The 16,550-nt window shown below is 47.3% G+C and overlaps 11 protein-coding genes across 11 annotated transcripts; 5 read left to right on the forward strand and 6 right to left on the reverse strand.

Annotated features, from left to right (window-relative positions):
• Positions 1–887: 887 nt before the first annotated feature.
• Positions 888–1,352, reverse strand: COCMIDRAFT_78906 (uncharacterized protein; the record flags this gene model as incomplete). The annotated part of the gene is made up of 1 exon (XM_007695359.1): positions 888–1,352. A coding segment is annotated over one exon (465 nt), but the record flags the coding sequence as incomplete, so codon positions are not given.
• A 528-nt stretch (positions 1,353–1,880) lies between these two features.
• On the forward strand, positions 1,881–4,103 carry COCMIDRAFT_10080 (uncharacterized protein; the record flags this gene model as incomplete). Its single annotated transcript, XM_007695360.1, has 1 exon — positions 1,881–4,103. One exon carries the CDS (start codon positions 1,881–1,883, stop codon positions 4,101–4,103), a length of 2,223 nt encoding a protein of 740 aa, XP_007693550.1.
• Positions 4,104–4,127: 24 nt separating this feature from the next.
• COCMIDRAFT_10081 (uncharacterized protein) lies at positions 4,128–4,970 on the reverse strand (the record flags this gene model as incomplete). Its single annotated transcript, XM_007695361.1, has 5 exons — positions 4,128–4,204; positions 4,254–4,349; positions 4,394–4,622; positions 4,679–4,839; positions 4,886–4,970. The coding sequence occupies 5 exons, from the start codon at positions 4,968–4,970 to the stop codon at positions 4,128–4,130; spliced, it is 648 nt and encodes a 215-aa protein (XP_007693551.1).
• Positions 4,971–5,616: 646 nt separating this feature from the next.
• COCMIDRAFT_110137 (uncharacterized protein) lies at positions 5,617–6,083 on the forward strand (the record flags this gene model as incomplete). The annotated part of the gene is made up of 3 exons (XM_007695362.1): positions 5,617–5,706; positions 5,760–5,987; positions 6,033–6,083. 3 exons carry the CDS (start codon positions 5,617–5,619, stop codon positions 6,081–6,083), a joined length of 369 nt encoding a protein of 122 aa, XP_007693552.1.
• A 502-nt stretch (positions 6,084–6,585) lies between these two features.
• On the forward strand, positions 6,586–7,266 carry COCMIDRAFT_31027 (uncharacterized protein; the record flags this gene model as incomplete). Its single annotated transcript, XM_007695363.1, has 3 exons — positions 6,586–6,867; positions 6,917–7,137; positions 7,170–7,266. 3 exons carry the CDS (start codon positions 6,586–6,588, stop codon positions 7,264–7,266), a joined length of 600 nt encoding a protein of 199 aa, XP_007693553.1.
• A 36-nt stretch (positions 7,267–7,302) lies between these two features.
• On the reverse strand, positions 7,303–8,103 carry COCMIDRAFT_10084 (uncharacterized protein; the record flags this gene model as incomplete). Its single annotated transcript, XM_007695364.1, has 1 exon — positions 7,303–8,103. One exon carries the CDS (start codon positions 8,101–8,103, stop codon positions 7,303–7,305), a length of 801 nt encoding a protein of 266 aa, XP_007693554.1.
• Positions 8,104–8,683: 580 nt separating this feature from the next.
• COCMIDRAFT_31029 (uncharacterized protein) lies at positions 8,684–9,963 on the reverse strand (the record flags this gene model as incomplete). Its single annotated transcript, XM_007695365.1, has 4 exons — positions 8,684–8,734; positions 8,780–9,148; positions 9,282–9,680; positions 9,727–9,963. The coding sequence occupies 4 exons, from the start codon at positions 9,961–9,963 to the stop codon at positions 8,684–8,686; spliced, it is 1,056 nt and encodes a 351-aa protein (XP_007693555.1).
• Positions 9,964–10,560: 597 nt separating this feature from the next.
• Positions 10,561–11,244, forward strand: COCMIDRAFT_41655 (uncharacterized protein; the record flags this gene model as incomplete). Its single annotated transcript, XM_007695366.1, has 1 exon — positions 10,561–11,244. The coding sequence occupies one exon, from the start codon at positions 10,561–10,563 to the stop codon at positions 11,242–11,244; it is 684 nt and encodes a 227-aa protein (XP_007693556.1).
• Positions 11,245–11,428: 184 nt separating this feature from the next.
• COCMIDRAFT_110126 (uncharacterized protein) lies at positions 11,429–11,884 on the reverse strand (the record flags this gene model as incomplete). Its single annotated transcript, XM_007695367.1, has 2 exons — positions 11,429–11,656; positions 11,702–11,884. 2 exons carry the CDS (start codon positions 11,882–11,884, stop codon positions 11,429–11,431), a joined length of 411 nt encoding a protein of 136 aa, XP_007693557.1.
• A 1,939-nt stretch (positions 11,885–13,823) lies between these two features.
• COCMIDRAFT_110135 (uncharacterized protein) lies at positions 13,824–14,039 on the forward strand (the record flags this gene model as incomplete). Its single annotated transcript, XM_007695368.1, has 1 exon — positions 13,824–14,039. A coding segment is annotated over one exon (216 nt), but the record flags the coding sequence as incomplete, so codon positions are not given.
• An 8-nt stretch (positions 14,040–14,047) lies between these two features.
• On the reverse strand, positions 14,048–15,007 carry COCMIDRAFT_110127 (uncharacterized protein; the record flags this gene model as incomplete). The annotated part of the gene is made up of 1 exon (XM_007695369.1): positions 14,048–15,007. The coding sequence occupies one exon, from the start codon at positions 15,005–15,007 to the stop codon at positions 14,048–14,050; it is 960 nt and encodes a 319-aa protein (XP_007693559.1).
• Positions 15,008–16,550: the final 1,543 nt, after the last annotated feature.

Below are 16,550 nucleotides of genomic sequence, written 5' to 3' on the forward strand. Positions count from 1 at the left end.
CGTGAGTGAGACGTGTTCAAATTAGCTACTTTACCAGCTTCTAGCTCTATAGCGCGTGGGCTGCACGACTTAGCACTAGTTGCAATCGATTTCTTGGGATGGATTTGTATATAATGAGCTAAAATTACACCTATTCTGAAAAACTCGAAGTTGGTGTTGATGTTGTTTTGTCCTAATCAGGACTACAATATTAAGATTCGGAGATAAGATCAATTGAGCGGCGTAGGATAAAGATGGGATTGTGGAATACAGGCTTATAAAGTGGTTGCATAGTTGGCAAGTAGAACTACGAGCGGTAGTAAGGTTGGGGCAGAGCGACAGCAAAGACTGACAATGGCAATTATTGGACGGGGAGGCGTCGATCTGGAAGCCGTGGGAGGGGGAAAGGCGGGTAATGCACCAATCGCGATTGCTGTAATAGCCCGTGCTTTTGAGACGCCGCCAAGCTGGCCAAGACAACAATAGCTCTAGCTACGTGATAGGAAACGACTTTTTTCTTTGTCAGAGGTTCAAAATTCAGTTCTAAATTTAGTGACACTAGATCCCGTTTTTCGTTCCCCGTTTAGGTAGTGGTGCTACAAACGGTTCATAATGCGTTAATTCATACGCCATCTTAGCTGACTATAGGGCACTGATATGAAAACAATAGTTAGGGATATAACAACATAAATGCTATCTTGTTGTTCTAGGAGTGAGGAGTTTGCATTTCTCATCTACTTAGACACTATCTACATCATTGCAATAACTATAGAGAGCGACCACATCATCACGTCACTCCTAACAACGCCATTACCGATGCTTGAGAATATTGGCAATGAAACTGTGGGTCTCGCAACCGTTGGAAGGGGCACGGTTCGATTAGCCATGGTTGGTGTATCAGAAGCGATGGGTGCAGTTGATGATATTGGCAAGCTACATGCGTGCTCATGTGATGAAGTCGTTGATGGGATCTTCTCCATCGCATTAGAAACGAATTGAGCATGCAGACCCCGGGGATTAAGACTAAAAACCATGCCTGCTTGGCAGTGCGCGAGTCGGGCTGTTTGGGCGCAGAAGAACCATTGTGGTTCGTCGCTAGTGACTGTGTACTCAACCACGAACCTTCCACTGATATTGGTTGGATTGAATTGGTTAAACCCCGAATCGAATCCGCTGGCATTTCTACATGGATCCTGAAGCTGACTTTGCGTCAAGGTATGGTTGAGTGCGAGGAAGTTGAATGCGATAGTTGTACCAATAGAAGCGTTGAGGGAGGAAGGAGAGAAGACCAGCTTCCCTTTATCACCAACAATAATGGTAGAGGTTGGCTGAGATATTTTGGGGTGTGTAGTAGTACCAGTGCTCCAGTGCATATAAGGTTGAGAGCCAGAAGAACCGATATTTTGAGAAGGTCGTGAAGTTTCCATAGGCCATGGGAGGTGTGGTGTTAATGTAGGGTACGAATCTGCTATGCCATATCCCAGCACCTGGTTAGCAGCGGTTACCCAGTACAGCATCACCCAGTACAGCATGACTTTTAGTGAGGCGAGCATTGCGACGAAGGAAGTTGCTTTTCAATAGCGGCTAGGGCCTTCTAAATGGAGTCATTATTCTTATAAGCTCTGAGTAGTAATTTATTTGACCAAGATAAAATGTCAAGGGCGGTCTTGATTCTGTAAACCGTTCTGAGGATGCTATAATTACCAGCTTCTACACTTTATTGAACCTAATTTGGGGAACCAAAACCTGTATTGTGTATCCTACGAAGTAGTATATACATGCTAAGTTTGCACTAAGTATTAGACACAAGAACTATCTTCAAGCAGGTCTTGATACAAACTAACGAACGCAATCGAAAAATATCCTTCACTAACATCAAACTTATATCAAATCTATCAGCCATGGCACTAGTAGCTTCCAAGAACATCGAGAAGATGACATCCGAGGATCATCAAACCCATATCGGCAAAGCTAATGCTAAAACGAGTGGAGGGAAAGAGGATAAGAGGGATGAGGGCAAGAAGGAAGAGCCATCCCAACGTGGGGAGAGCAGTAGTGCCTCCAGTGGAAGTGGACCTTCTCATAGCACTCAACGGGCAAGAAATCACAAGATCGCTCCCAAATCAAATAGGGATGCTACCCACAATGACGACTCTGATCCTTTCGACTGGGATCCTGACGCCGAGAGTTTTGTGGACCGTGATGGCCAGCCTGTCATTATTACCAAACCGCAGCCTACGAAGCTATCTGATGATCCGGCAGAAGAGAAGACTAGAAGCGAGGCCGCCAAAGCCAAAAGAGCAGAGGAAGAGGAAGAAGAAAAGAAAGAAATTATGGCAGAGGAAGCTGCTAGACAAAAACTTCTTGCTCAAGGCAGAGAAGAGAACCGAAAGAAACGCCATGGTGGATCCAATACACAGCGACCACCATCTATTGAAAGACAGTGGCGCCAGCTATACACTAATGTTAAGACATGGTGGGGCAACGACGGAAAACCATTGGGCCGTACGCAAAAAGCGCCAATTCAGAAGATTCAAGAGCGAATTGAGAAAGAATGTGAGCGAATTGTGAAAGAAAACTACAGTGACGCTGGTGACGTTGAGCGGGAGAAGAAAAATCTGCTCAAGGAGTATAGATTTCCGGTGGAGACGTTGCACGGTTTAATCAGCACAGCTGCCGTTGCCCTTCATGATGTGCAGGAATTGGAACAGAACGGGAGTGAGAAAGAGAAGGAAGCGCTTGCTGAAGAGCAAGAATCACTAGTAAAAGGCGTTGCGATCCTGACTGAGTTTTTGAAAGAACACCAGATTCCAGCACAATGCGTGGTTACTCAACATGCTCGAGAGATGTTCGATACTATCGTGAACAGGAACGAAAAAACACGTACGCAGTATGTGAGCACTATTGAAGAATTGAATAGGCCTACTTCCGATCAGCAGGATGCGTGGACTATAGCGGTGCCGGAGATGAGGAAGGCTCTCAACGTAATAGATATAGACGACCGGACTTCTGCTAGTGCTGGAAAACTCCAAACTCACATCAACGCAATGGAAAGCCAGAATACAATTCTAGAACGCCAGAACACTGAGCAAGGCATCGAAGCCACTACAAACAGCCTGCCATTAGCTTTTTTCCAGAGGATGCAACAACAGTGGATAAATGGTGAGCAGGAAAAGCTAAATCATACCCGGACTGACCTTATAAAAACGCTCAAAAGTCAGAGCCTTGCCAAAAGCCTTGATCCAAGCTTACTGAAACAAACGAATGGCAAGATGGAAGCGATGGAGTATAGTTCCAACCCTTTGAACACAACTGAGCCGTCGCTAACTGAATCTAGTATACGTTCTCCTCCGTCTACAGGAGTTGAAGAAACTCCTAGTAGCAGCGAACGCCTGGCAAATTCGAAGCCAGAATATTCTGCGAAAGAGAAAGACTATCTGTCAATGCAATTCGGCGAGGTGGATGTTATAAAGATGCCTGACTATAGCGACGGGAAGACAGAGTTTGGAGATTTAGTCGCTACCAGATTGTGTCGAACTGGCAACCCCAGATTCAGTCGATTTATACTCCGTGCTGGCACTGAGAAATCAGAGCATTACCAAGTTATTCGAGGAAGCGACTTAGGTCCTGGCGGTGCGGAAGCACTCCAAGACTATGATGACGGATCTTCCCATTTCACATTCGATCTCTGGAAAAGGAAGAACGAACTCAAGACGAACGGAATCGAGGCAATAGGTCCATGTGTAGTGATGTGTCGAGCCGAGGATTACAAACCAGGATCCAGGACACGTCGGCCAGATACCTACGTAAAGATCATGTACATTGATAACACCATCGATTGGGTGACTCGAACGGAAATGATTCAATTGACCGGTAAGAAGTACGCAGAGAAAAAACTAGCTATATTGGAAGAAGGTTACAAAGAAAAGACAAAGTTCCTCGAGGCGCACAAGAAAGCAGGGCTACATCCAGATACAAAGCAGCCATTAGACCCAAAAGATCGTGGAAGCACACCGTGGCTTTTCCTCGAAGGCGGGATGCCAGGCGGCATAGACGCCAAAAGTACAGATAATGAAGAGGATCTAGATGGTGATATGATGGAAGGGATTGAAATCAGACTGTGATCTTTCGAGATGGTCATCCTCTGTTCAAAGGTCTCTAACAGGGTCGTATGGTTTGGCTTTGACGTGGGACTTGTCAGTATCGGCTTTCGTGTTACTAGTAGCTGCAAAGTGTTAGATAAGTTCAAAAGATGTTTTCGAGTCCCATAGTACCATCAAAGTGCGTGCTATGGATAGCAGATGAAGAGTTGGGTGCTGTCGGGCTCCTGCTTGGTAGTACGCCTGGATTCTTCTTGTCGACACGGATAGCTAAGCGTCATTAGCCTAGTGCGAATAATGCGATTCTTTCTCACCTGCTGCCTTCTTTCCCTTCACTTTCTCTTCTTGAGCATCGATTAGTGTATCTATAAGCGGCGATATCATCCACTCAAGCCTATCCCGTGGGACTGTCTTTTTGGTTATTACCCTAAGCATTGTTTCTGTTGATTCCAAACAACAATCTTTGTCATTCGAATCGTAATCTTTCCAGGGTATCCCAGGTCTTTCTTTTAAAAGTTGGCGTACTTGTTGTTCTACCGTTTTCTACAGGATTTTAGTAACATAGAACTCAACCAACACTTGGAAGAAATCAACGATACCGATAAAGACTCCGATTCTGCATGATCGAGGCCGGCGGCTTTTCCAACATATTCGTGCAATCGGGACCAGCACCCATAAGTCATAGCTCTTTTCTTGTTCTTGGTTGCTGATCGCAGGGGTCGAGGGGGCCGGTCGGAATCCATTGTACTCTCACTGCTACCTGTGATGCCTTAGCATAGGTTAAACGGCAGTCTCTCATTACTTACTGAATTCCATGATGCTTTTGGACGTTATGCTTTTCCAAGTACTGACGCGTTGCTCAGCCTCGAGATATGAGAGATATACCTGCATGGCGGCTGCTTCCGTGTGTCGCTTGGAGTGTTGGTAAATTTTTTGATAATGCAAAGGAAAACTGCTTCAGGATGAGGGTGCCCATTTCACAAGATACAGCGAGACCCTGAGCTTTATATCCGGGCCTCAGAGTCTTTTTTTAGATGGGCAAGCTGATTCTGGGGGGCTGAACATGAGCATCAAAGCAACCAAGAGTCAATGCATGCCGATTTTTCAGGGGCATTTTCATCTGACCTGTACTTGGCGATGATTGCATGTGGCCAGCACCACGCATAGAACAAGTGTAGGATCATAATCAGATCGTCGCAATCGCAGGGGGGTAGCCTGGCCCAATCTCGAACCGATGTTGGTTATGCACCACACCAATGCCACCTTTGATTAACCGAACTGGCCTCCAATCGGTTAGAGTCCAGTATGCTGTATTCGATACGTCGGAATGTCTCAGAATGCTAACGCAGGAGTGGCGCTTGATAGCAGCCGTGCGACTGGGGAACCGAGGGGGGCGCACGGACCGTCGGGGCCAAACGAGCTCGGACTAGTCGAGCTCCACAAGCACGCACAAGCCCCGCGCCATCCAACAAATCTAGCGAACCTACCCAACCTACCCAACCGGGACCGACGTCAGTTTGCCGCACGCATAGAAGTCATGGATGCATGGGGACTCAAGAAAAAAGCTACAAAACGTGAAGCCCAGAAAGACGCCGGCCACACTCAACCGCAATGGGACAGGTTCTACGTATGGCAGAATACTCTTACTCTATCAAAGTAGACGCTGATCTTGACTGGTAGTACATCACCAAAATCGAGATTGATGCACTAGTAAAAGACAATCCAGGGATCAAATGGTCTGAAGTGAAAGCCAATGATGTCGAAGAGATGTACGGGCGTGTTAATGCTCAACTGAAAGCCGAGGATATTCCCGAGGTGCGATACGACGTTTTTCGTTGGCGCATGGCGCGCGCAATCCAAAACCAGCGGGAAAAGGGTGGGTGCAGTGGCATGCCAAAAGGCTCAACAGTGGCTGACATCCTACATACAGCTAGTGGAAAGGGTGGGGCAAAGGCTGCCGAGGCGGCAGCCGCTGGCCCCAACCAGGATGCTGAGCAGGAGTGAGGCATGTCGAGCCATGCACGGAAGGGCGGGCAGGCCGCATCCCGCCACACACCAGGGATTTTGGTCTTCGTTCATTCTAACGGGTGTTACGCCCCACTGTTGTTTTCGTTCACAAGCTAGTACGACGCCTGTCACAGTAAAGCGCAACCATGAACTATTCTCTCCACCCTTGATCCTAGCTCTCGACGCGCCATCTCTGTCTGCTAACATGTCAGGGGTCACAGGATTAAGCCGGAAATGGGGCATTGCAGGCCCCGGCAAGAGGCGAGAAGCGGTGGGTGACGGATGAGGGAGGAAGGGGCACGAAAAGCACGGCCTGTGTCCGCGCGTAGAGATTAACCAATGACGCTCTTCTACACAACCCCTTATGCATCTGGACTTTGCTTATGCCATTGTCTAGAGGCAGATATACCCCGCATGCGTGTGTCCAGAATCGTAGATCCTTCTCTGCTATATATACAGTGGAGTCTAACGAACAACCTGCTTGTCAGAGATCATCGCCATGTCGTCATCCGACGCTGAATTGATTGTCGCCCACCAGGCCTGCCGGGAAGTCATTTCGTACATCAAGCCCAGCGAGATCGTTGGTCCTTACGGCGGAATATCTATTCGTGAGAAGTCTAACTATCGTTTGGTATCCAATCCTTCTCCAAAATGGGTTCTAGCCTCCACACTTCGAGGCGCGTCCCAAAACCAGAAGAAATTGCAAGCAGGGGACTTGGATGAAAAATATCAGCTGGATCATGTCACAGAAGTGCTCGTATCACGCATGACACTGCTTATTGTAGGTTCAACGGTTCACTTAGTATCTACAAATGAAGTAACGTCAGTAGGCTGCCCTCAGAGAGAAACCTTCGCTTTCAGATGACCAACTGGCAGAGAAATTCTCCTATTGCACTATTGAGGGTCTACCTATTGGTAGGGCTTTGTTCCCAAGTTGTTCCAAACTTGGGGACGATTTATACGATCTGCGGCGCATCCGGAATCTGACGGAGGCGATGAGAGACCAGCTTGAACTAGGAAATCAGTTTAACGATCCGACATGGGAGTCTTTGTACGTTTTGTATTAAGCTGTGCGATGCCTAGGAAAACTAACTCTGGAAGGATTCTTGCTAATCAAGAGAAAAGGAAGCAAAAAAGAGAGGAGAAGGCAGGGTTTGAGAAAGCGACAATTTGCCAATAGGCTACCACATAATGAACATTTTCCGTGACGACCAGACTAGCAATCTGTCATCTCTTCAAATCCCTCATTATCCACCGTCTCATTGGCTGTTTCGCTCAATTCGTGAATCCAAGTACCGTCAATTCCGGATTTTAGCAAGTCGAGAATCAACTCCGTTGATCCAGAAAGTTGAATTCTGTAAACACCAAACGGCAATGGAGGTCCTCCGGGGGTTTCTAGCGTGGTCGCACCCACAAATAATCCAGAATGAGACTTGCCATCTACTTCGACCTTAACGCGCTTGTTCAGGAACAAAACGACGCTGTGATTCCAGTACAAAGAGCTTCCTTCCTGGGTCTTACCGGCCATGTCTTGAGTAACGCGCAAAAGGTTCTCCACGAAACTGGAAGCGGGGCTATCCCCGCAATGCTGTGTGAAACAAAGACGGCCAGAAAGATCCAATAACTCCATATCGATAGGTCCGAAACCTTTCCATTGGGAAGGGGATGTTTTGGAAAGCATTGCATGTTGGACTGAAGTAAGACGGACAGTTCCATGCTCGCTCCAATCTTGTCGGCCAACGTGTAGATCGTATATGTCGTCAATAGCGCGGTCAACAGCGCGGTTAACAGCATGATCAACAGCATCATTAACAACATGACGAACAGCACAGTCGACAGCGCAGCCAACTGCGTAGTCAAAAAGCTCCGGTGGTATCCCAGAAGGAGGCAGCAGCGGTATGGTGTGTGAATATCCCGCGGTTGCAGGAACGGGAGTCGAAGAAGGTGCCGTTGGCGTAGGAGGAGGCGGCACAGTATGAGACGGAGACGGCATTGAACGAGGAGGCGGAGGCGGCATGGTACGACGAGGATGACGAAGATGAAAAGGCAGCGTACGACGGTGATGATTATGCATTGTACGACGAGGATGAGGAGGCGGCGGCAGCATATTCTGAAGAGATAGAAAAGGAGCAATTGGTAGAGGAGGTGGTGATCGCAGCTGCTGAGAAAAAGGAGACATGGAGGAGTACTTATAACATGCCTTGCACCGTCCGTTGCCTTGTTACCTTCCCTGCCCAGAGTTTTTTTCATCCGTGCTTCAGCATCTGCATGGTAGGCAAGGAGTGCACAGCCCATCTCCATCCTCAAGCAAGCAATATCCAGTCCACCATCACAAAGCACTAATTGAATAGATCGAACCAAAGCGCTGGAGCCCTCGCGCCAGTCACACACGTCAATAGCGCTCTTTAGTAGCCCAATCGCCGCGAATATCAGCTCACATGTTTCAAAAGGCTGTTGTCTTACAACGAGTGGCTTGTTGAATCTAAAACATGCTGAATATTTCTTTTAATAGCATCGAGAAACGGGAATCCAAATGGTAAATAACAGCTTGTTCTTCTCCTTCATAGACATGAAAACTACAGGTCCTCTCATCACGCTCAATGTGAGACTTCTGCCAACACAGCACTGTGCGTCCGTTTCAACTTATTCTTGATATGTCAGCTATATCTCAAAGGGATTGCATGCACACTTACCAAAAGTGCGGCGAACTCAGCAGTTTTGATGTGGCTAGAACCCAGATGTCGAAGAGGTTCCGCAAGCCGAGACCCATCTAGTGTGCCATCGCTACAAGCACTCAAGAACTCTTTCGTTGAAGAAAAGTCGAGGCGCTCCGAGCATTGAATGCACAACAAGAATAGAGCTTTGTCTGTATCTGCCATACGCATCATGACACCATTGCCGATCTTCTTATCGTCCGACTCTGCACCCAACACAATGAGCAGTTGTTCCAAGGTCTCCACCCTCCTATGCCACATGCTTTCTTCACTTCCTCCCACGTTTCTCCAGCCATATGGTGAATTTCCTACGCCAAAGTGGTTCTGCGTTGGCTTTGTGCGCCGGATCTTCTCGCATGTACACAATATCGTCTCGCACGTACTCATTATTATGGTGCTAATACAACGAATTGTTCCTGGGTGGAATAAACAAAATCCCTGATATATCAGTGATGTACAGATTGGGGACCGATCATCTTACTATAGGGAGCCAAGTGGGAAAGGATACTGCGATCTTTTGTAAAAGAATGGCTCCAACTGTCGATACGGTAGAAGCAATGATCAAGACCACGCTCAATGCGATAGAAGCCATGACTAAGACCACTGTGAACGCAATCTGATAGTGACGCAACCAAGCCATGCCTTCACGCTGGAATGCTTGAGGCCAAGGCTGTATTGACAAGTAAACGTATGAACCGGAAAACACTAACAAAGTAGCAAGGTTGGCGTACGCGTTGTGGAGATACAGTACCACACACCCGCTGACGATGTATCCTATAACTACGCCAATACGGCAAAGCCATTGTTGTGATAATTTGGGACGCGGTAGCTCGGACCACTCGTGCTGGGTCATGCCCGCGAACCATTTGTCAATGTACATCTAATAGTGGTTAGACACACTAAAAGCCGAGGTTTGCCTTACATACCCAGTCGATCCACGCAAGGCTATACAGGGTGAACACGTGCACCTGCAAACCATATGCGGTGAGTCCCTGAGTGGCAAGTATGATAGATGCTATGCAGGGCATAATTGGAAGGATGTACGCAACGAACGCAAGGCAAATGGCGGGTGAAGCGGAGCTTTGGACTACCAAGCGAACAGCCTGAGGTGCTCTGACGGCAGTAACAAAGACACTGCAAGTGATGATGGCGGCATTCGACATGATGTTGTGAAGAGAATCGGTATATAATCGACATCTCGGGGTAGCCACCACCTTATTTATTCCAGATCAGAGGATTTTCATACGACTGCTAGGGCAAGCCGTGTGATGATGCAGCTAACCGAGAGAGACTGCTTGCCGTGATGGGCAGGAACGCCCGCTAGCATCACATGTATGCATAAGACATTTACGAACGATCAGCCCAGACTGTGCAAGGCATCCTCTGGCTCAGACCGGGGTCGGGAGGCTGTCACATATGATTGAGATACCTTGGTCGGGTAAAGAGCGTCGACCATGACAGGGGGGGCACTTCGATCCAAAGCAGTCAAGCGCCGCTAGACCGCCAATTGGAATAGTTTCCCTGCATCCTAGCTTATCGTAGCTGGCCGACCCTATTCCTTGTCGACTTTTCTGCAGTCAGTTCTCAGCACATAACAGGGGGCGACTCCCCTTGACTAGTGATCGCGCCCCTTCAACACCCATCCCCCCAAGCCACCCAGACATCCAGTACGGCCACGCCTGACCCGTCCTCTTGACACAACTTCCCAAACTACTTGCGTCGCGTTAATCTACCTCGGCGGTGGCCTTTCCATCTTTCCGATGACGTCGGCATCTCCCAGCATGGATTTCGACTTTTCCAGAAGCGACGAGTCCATGTTAACATGGGCTATCAGAATTGTTCTTGCGGCACCCGACATCCCTCCCGAAAGTTGCACCAAAATTCAATTCAAACTCAATTCAATCTCTGATGCACACCGGTTCGCAGCGGATGTCAAGATGATTCAGAATATACCTTCGACCACTGTTATGCAGGCAGGTACATGGCAACTCTGGACAAGGATCAAGAAGCCCTTATCAACTTGGGAGCATGCGTTCATGAATAGCCAGAGAAATCGATCAAAGCAGAATCTCTCCAGATCTGCAAGGGAGGCCATTCAACATGCTAAAACCTCGTTCGATGTCACCGAGTTACCGTCAGAGCAGCTTGATTTCCTGTTCTTACTCGCTTACGCCGAGATAGGCCCTTGCAGTCGAGAAAGGTTCATAGAATTATATAAGAAATGTTCTCAGCATTCCAGCACTGGAGCCGAGGTAAGGAATCGAGTCGAAAAATATTTAGCCAAAGATAAATTCCTTTGCCGTCTTCACCGAAACCAAACCCATACTGGAAAGAGGCGGGAAGGAGAAGAGATGTGCAATGTGGACGAAAAAGAAGATAGTGGATATTATCGTAAGTACTGTAGTTTCCATGGGATTTACAATGAATTAACTTACAATACTTAGGTATGAAGAAGAGACCCCGACAGGCACAGTCTCAACCTTTGATACAGCCACCGTTGTATGATGGCAGAATTTCATACGTTTTGCCTCACAACACAAACTTTTCCGAGGGTGCTTCAATGTCATTGAATCCGAATTGGTCCGAAGAAGTGATCAATAGCATTCCATGCACCGACTACCCGTCCGTCTACGACCTCCAAGCAAACACTATAGCCACGAGCTGCCCAGAAGTTACCTGGATGGTGCATTCGACACGCTGAGCGTGTATCAGATTACAAGATTGCGGGTCTTGTCCATTAACCTTATACATAGCCCCATTAAGTGACGCGACGACCACAATCACGTATGAATATGGACCACTAAGAATAGTGGCACCAGGCCCGAAGACAGCACCGAAGGTATGTGAATATGTATCCTGAACTAGTAAGCAACGTTAAAACACTTAAATGCTACTCCATACCTTGTCATATCTCTGCATTATTTGTGTCGTAATATCCTTGTATTGGTCGATGTTGAAAGTCACATGAGATCTGCCTGAGGGAATAACGACACCTCCTGTATATCGCCGTATTAAGTCGTCCTTCATATTCAAAACTAAATCCCCAAACTCTGTAGATTCACTTATTTCAACAACAGACTGCATCTTCTCTCTTGCTTTTGTTGCGTGCTTGGGACTCTCGGTGGTGTTTTTCTGCGTGATGAATGACGTGGCAGGGTCAGACCCAGAAGCGAGCGTTATGACGTAACTTGGCATCGCGGTGATTGGCTGCTAAAACTTGAAAGTTGTATTATAGAGAAGTGGTGATCTGTAAAATTTGTTCCCAGCTACAGCACTTTATGGAAAATTCGAAAACCTGAGTTTCAGCCTCGTCCATTTGAGGCCAGTACACTTGCGGCATGGACTAGAAAGGTCCTCCAACTCACCGGTAGGCGAACATAGGTATACCATCTTTATTCCTCACCGCTCCTTAGCCCACAGACTGCAACTAATGATGTAACACAGTTATTGGGCGTAATTTCGTGTTCGCGCTCATGATATCCAGCTGCGATACCAGTAGGAGTCCGTAACTACTACCTTATGCTCACACGCCGAAGAGGGTGCGATATTCCTTTGGCTACTCTCTTAAACTGATACTAGTGTATAGAGGCAGCTGCACCATTCATGCTCAGGAGGCACACAGGGAGGTATCTTCCCCTATGTCCATTAGGAAACAAATACCACGCGTACACCGTTGAGAATGCGGAAAGGATAGCCGAGGTTGAATAGATCGTCTTGTTTAAAGCACTGAAGTAACAGAGGGTCATGAAGCTAAAGCATAAGCTCATGGTTGCAACGAGCGGATCTGGATCTATCAAGACTGTTTGTCAGCGGTTTTCTTGACATATAAAGACGACTTACCTTCTTCAAAGCTCCTCATATTATTAGGCACTAATCAGTGATGAAAACATAGAAGAGAGGTCTCAGAATTGTGAATAAAAAGTCGTGTGTCTCTAGGTGTTGGCAACTACAAAAAACATGATGGAAGAGAGATCACCAGAAGTGGTAGGCTGCGAGCATTTGAACACCCATGTCTTATGCCGCTGCATCTCCAACTTCACAGATGCATGTGAATATGATAGGGCTTGCAGATCCACAGGCACCTCTATGCATGCTCCTGCATTCGTGGCTGTGACATATGTGATGTAAAAGCTGCACGCCCCAAAGTACGACAGGGCACGCTCCAGTGCACGTGCGCGTTTTACTGCACGCTCCAGTGCGCGTTTTACTGCACGCTCCAGTGCGCGTTTTACTGCACCTTCCAGTGCACGTTTTACTGCATGCTTTAGCACACGATCTAGTCCAAGCTTTCATGCACAACATCCTAAATGACGAGTCTCTAACTGGTCACATGCTCTTGTATTATGCAATGCAACTATCGCGAAAATAGAATGATCAAAGGTATAACCGAACGAGAGCTGATCACGTGATAATGCGGGGCATCGACCGGTCGACTGTTCGACCGTTAGGTAGCAGGAGCGAGGCCATAATTTTACGTTCGGTTCTGTACACTAGACTGGTACGTCTGTGATTTAGTATAAGCAGCGTCGGTTGAGACAGTGCAAAGTCAGTTCGCTTTGCAAGTCTGCGTTACGGCCCAAAAGTGTGAGTGCCTAACGCACGCGACAGATTGTAGGTGTCCACGACCCCTCCACGACCCCTCCACAACCCCTCCACAACCCCTCCACAACCATCAACAGTCTGCAAACTTTCGAGCCTCTCAAATATCGCATCCAAGCCTTCCATATAGGGCACCTTTGCGATCGCCATCGAGGAAGTGCTCAACTGTCCGAGCAGCACCCCGATCCGGACACACTTTTGCGCAACGCGATACTGTACTGCGTCTCTAGTGCCAATCGGCGCCACGCAGACGCACACGCACATCACGAAATATACTCGTGAGCACCAACTCTCCAGTCAACTCGCTCGACGCTCTTCTTGTTCACCATCGTGTCTTGATGGTAGGTAGGATTGTTCCTCTCATTTCGTAACTAATGTTTTCCAGACTTTCGACGCCAACAAAGTACAGCCGCCTAACGCAAATATAGATTTTACACATGTAAAGGATAATGTTGCCACGGTAGTAACGGGTCGAGGTCAAACAGTAGAATGGAGAAATAGCAGTGTTACTGTATTTGAGAAAGATAAGGAAGGCAAGGAGAAACGTACGCGGCTACCTCATAATGAAAATGGAGGAATAATAGTTGAAGAAGGATGGGAGTTGTACATTGCGAAAGGAAAATTCGTAGAGTTCGATTGAAGAAGATTTTATCCTGATGTGGCGGACACACTGAGCTTACTCTGGATCTTGACACCTTCCGATACGCTCAATATCAGATTAATCACAGCCCTCTTCTCTGAAAAGGTAATTGATACACATTTAGTTCTCCTATCCCCTTCTCTCAACTCGTTCGCTCTGATGCTACACGTAGTGATTGCAGCATGTATATCTGCCCCGAAAACGGCGATAATGTCCTCATCCGAGACGCCCTTCATTGTATACTGAGAATGAGGAATAATCTGCAACAATCCGTTCTCGTGAACGATCCAAAAGGCATTTGTCCTCCAAGTTACTTCTACCTTGAATAATGCCATCGCGACCTCTTTAACACTTCCTTCGCAAAGGTTCAATGACATAAAACAAGGCCCAGAAAGATCTTGTGGCCACATCGGCAGGCGCATGAAGACTGCTCTCCAGTTTTGTCTCAGATCCGTGTTCTCAATCCTGTCCAGTAGATATTGTCCAAAAACCTTTTCAATCCCTTCTCTTTCGGCGTATCTTAACTCGACCCAAGGTTCTGACGGGGTTTTTGGTAGTTCAATGGTCTCTTGGGGTAGTGGTATAGGCCTATCGTCTTCCGAACGATGCAAAAGCGATCGCGTGGCAGGAGAAATGATTGTGCCATCGCGCTCTCCCCTAATTCTTTCAACCAATCCGTCAAGTATAGCGTTTTTCGTGAAGCTGATTTGATTCTGCGAGAAAGCGACAACACACAACTTATAAAAGTCAGGGTTGATAGCCGATACTCTCTTCAAAAATTTGTGTTGCTTAAGAGAGGCTCCCGACCTCGTTGTCTTCTCATCTGCCGTAACTTTCGCAATGCGCTGATCATGGCGTTTCGTTAAGCGTTGTGATAACTCAATGTCGTTCAATGTATCTATGAGCAGTGCCCATGCCGACTCGATATTTTGGAACCCGGTTCGACGGCGCGATCTTCGAACTGGCATCGTGTAGACGATCGTGGAGTTGATTGTAAGAGTGAGCGTCTGGCTTGAATGGCCACTGGGGCATGATGGAGTCACGACATGATTGGTCAACAGTTAACCGTGCCTGGTGTGTGGTAGGCGTGCGGCCTCAGACATCACGTGTTTTATTAAAAGATGACCTTAAAAGTGGACCTGCCAGAGCATAAAGCCAGTCAGTGTTGATGATGAAACGCCGCGCTGCTGCTTTAAGGCAAAAAGCGCCACCAATACACTAAGGTACCCAACATACAAGGGGGTGAGAATCGAGCTCCTGTCTAAAAGCTAATATACCTAGGAATGGTAGTTTAGTATAGCTTGGCAGGCTGTAGTCCCAGAACGGGTTCACGTTGCAGTAACTGAAAGCAGAAAAATTAACGGATATGCGTCACCCAAAACAGGAAATTTAGCGGACATACTGGCAACCAGCACAGTGACATAGTGGTCAGTATTTCCGCTTGTCAAGCAATTGACAGCTCGCGGGAGACCGGGGTTCAATTCCCCGCTGGAGAGCTTTTCTTTTTTGTCTTTTATTCACCAAAATCTTCTATGATTTTGTGCAGGGCGGCCAGGATAAGCTGCTGGTGCTGGCTTGGGGGGTCGAGCACTGTTTGTTTTTGTGCACGTGTAGACAAGTACAAGCTGGGAGCCATAGTTTTTCTGTAAATTCTTGACCTCCTTTCGCACAAGTGTGTCTATTTGTATCAACGCTCTTCTACTGTCCCACGCACTCCTATGTGCCTCTGAGTAATCCTCCTATCGATATAGATCTGACTCGTCTTACCTGCGCCGTTACACTAGTGGGGCATGGGCCAATCGTTTGTAAACCACGGTATATGGCATTTACACTCGTCTTTACCTATCCCCTCGTTATCTATAGCAGATATGCTTTTTCGATGCAGTCAGGAATCACAAGTCCGTTTTTGAAATCCTCCTGAGCGAATCGCACAGCCAAGAATCATTTGCACAAGCTCAGCCAAGCTTACCCACAAGCGATTCGCAAATGTATTACTTTGTAATATCCGCTTCCTTTCGGCCTTGGGCCAATGAGGGTCGTTCTCGTCCCATGTGTGGCAAACAGCTCAGCTTCGAATGTTCAACATGATAGTTGTGGCTGAAAACCATAGCCAATCGAACAATGCTGGAACGATTTAGCCTATCTGCAACTGCCAAGGAGTGCATACAAACTCATTTGCCTCTTTGCCTTCTTGCGAGCTTTGTGATTATATAATAGAGCGACACGGGCTTTCTCCATAGGGTCAAGCGACAGCAATCTGCAGGCGTACTTGATCGTCTCACCATCTCGTCTTCCCTGCGATAATTGTTTCCAGTAGCAATTCTTTTATCTGATATACTAAAAGCCCTCGAATCACATCACCAACTTCGAGTTTTTCAGAATAGGTGTAATTTTAGCTCATTATATACAAATCCATCCCAAGAAATCGATTGCAACTAGTGCTAAGTCGTGCAGCCCACGCGCTATAGAGCTAGAAGCTGGTAAAGTAGCTAATTTGAACACGTCTCACTC

The sequence above is a fragment of the Bipolaris oryzae genome (assembly GCF_000523455.1).
Source record: "Bipolaris oryzae ATCC 44560 unplaced genomic scaffold scaffold_303, whole genome shotgun sequence".
NCBI classification, from domain to species: Eukaryota; Fungi; Ascomycota; class Dothideomycetes; order Pleosporales; family Pleosporaceae; genus Bipolaris; species Bipolaris oryzae.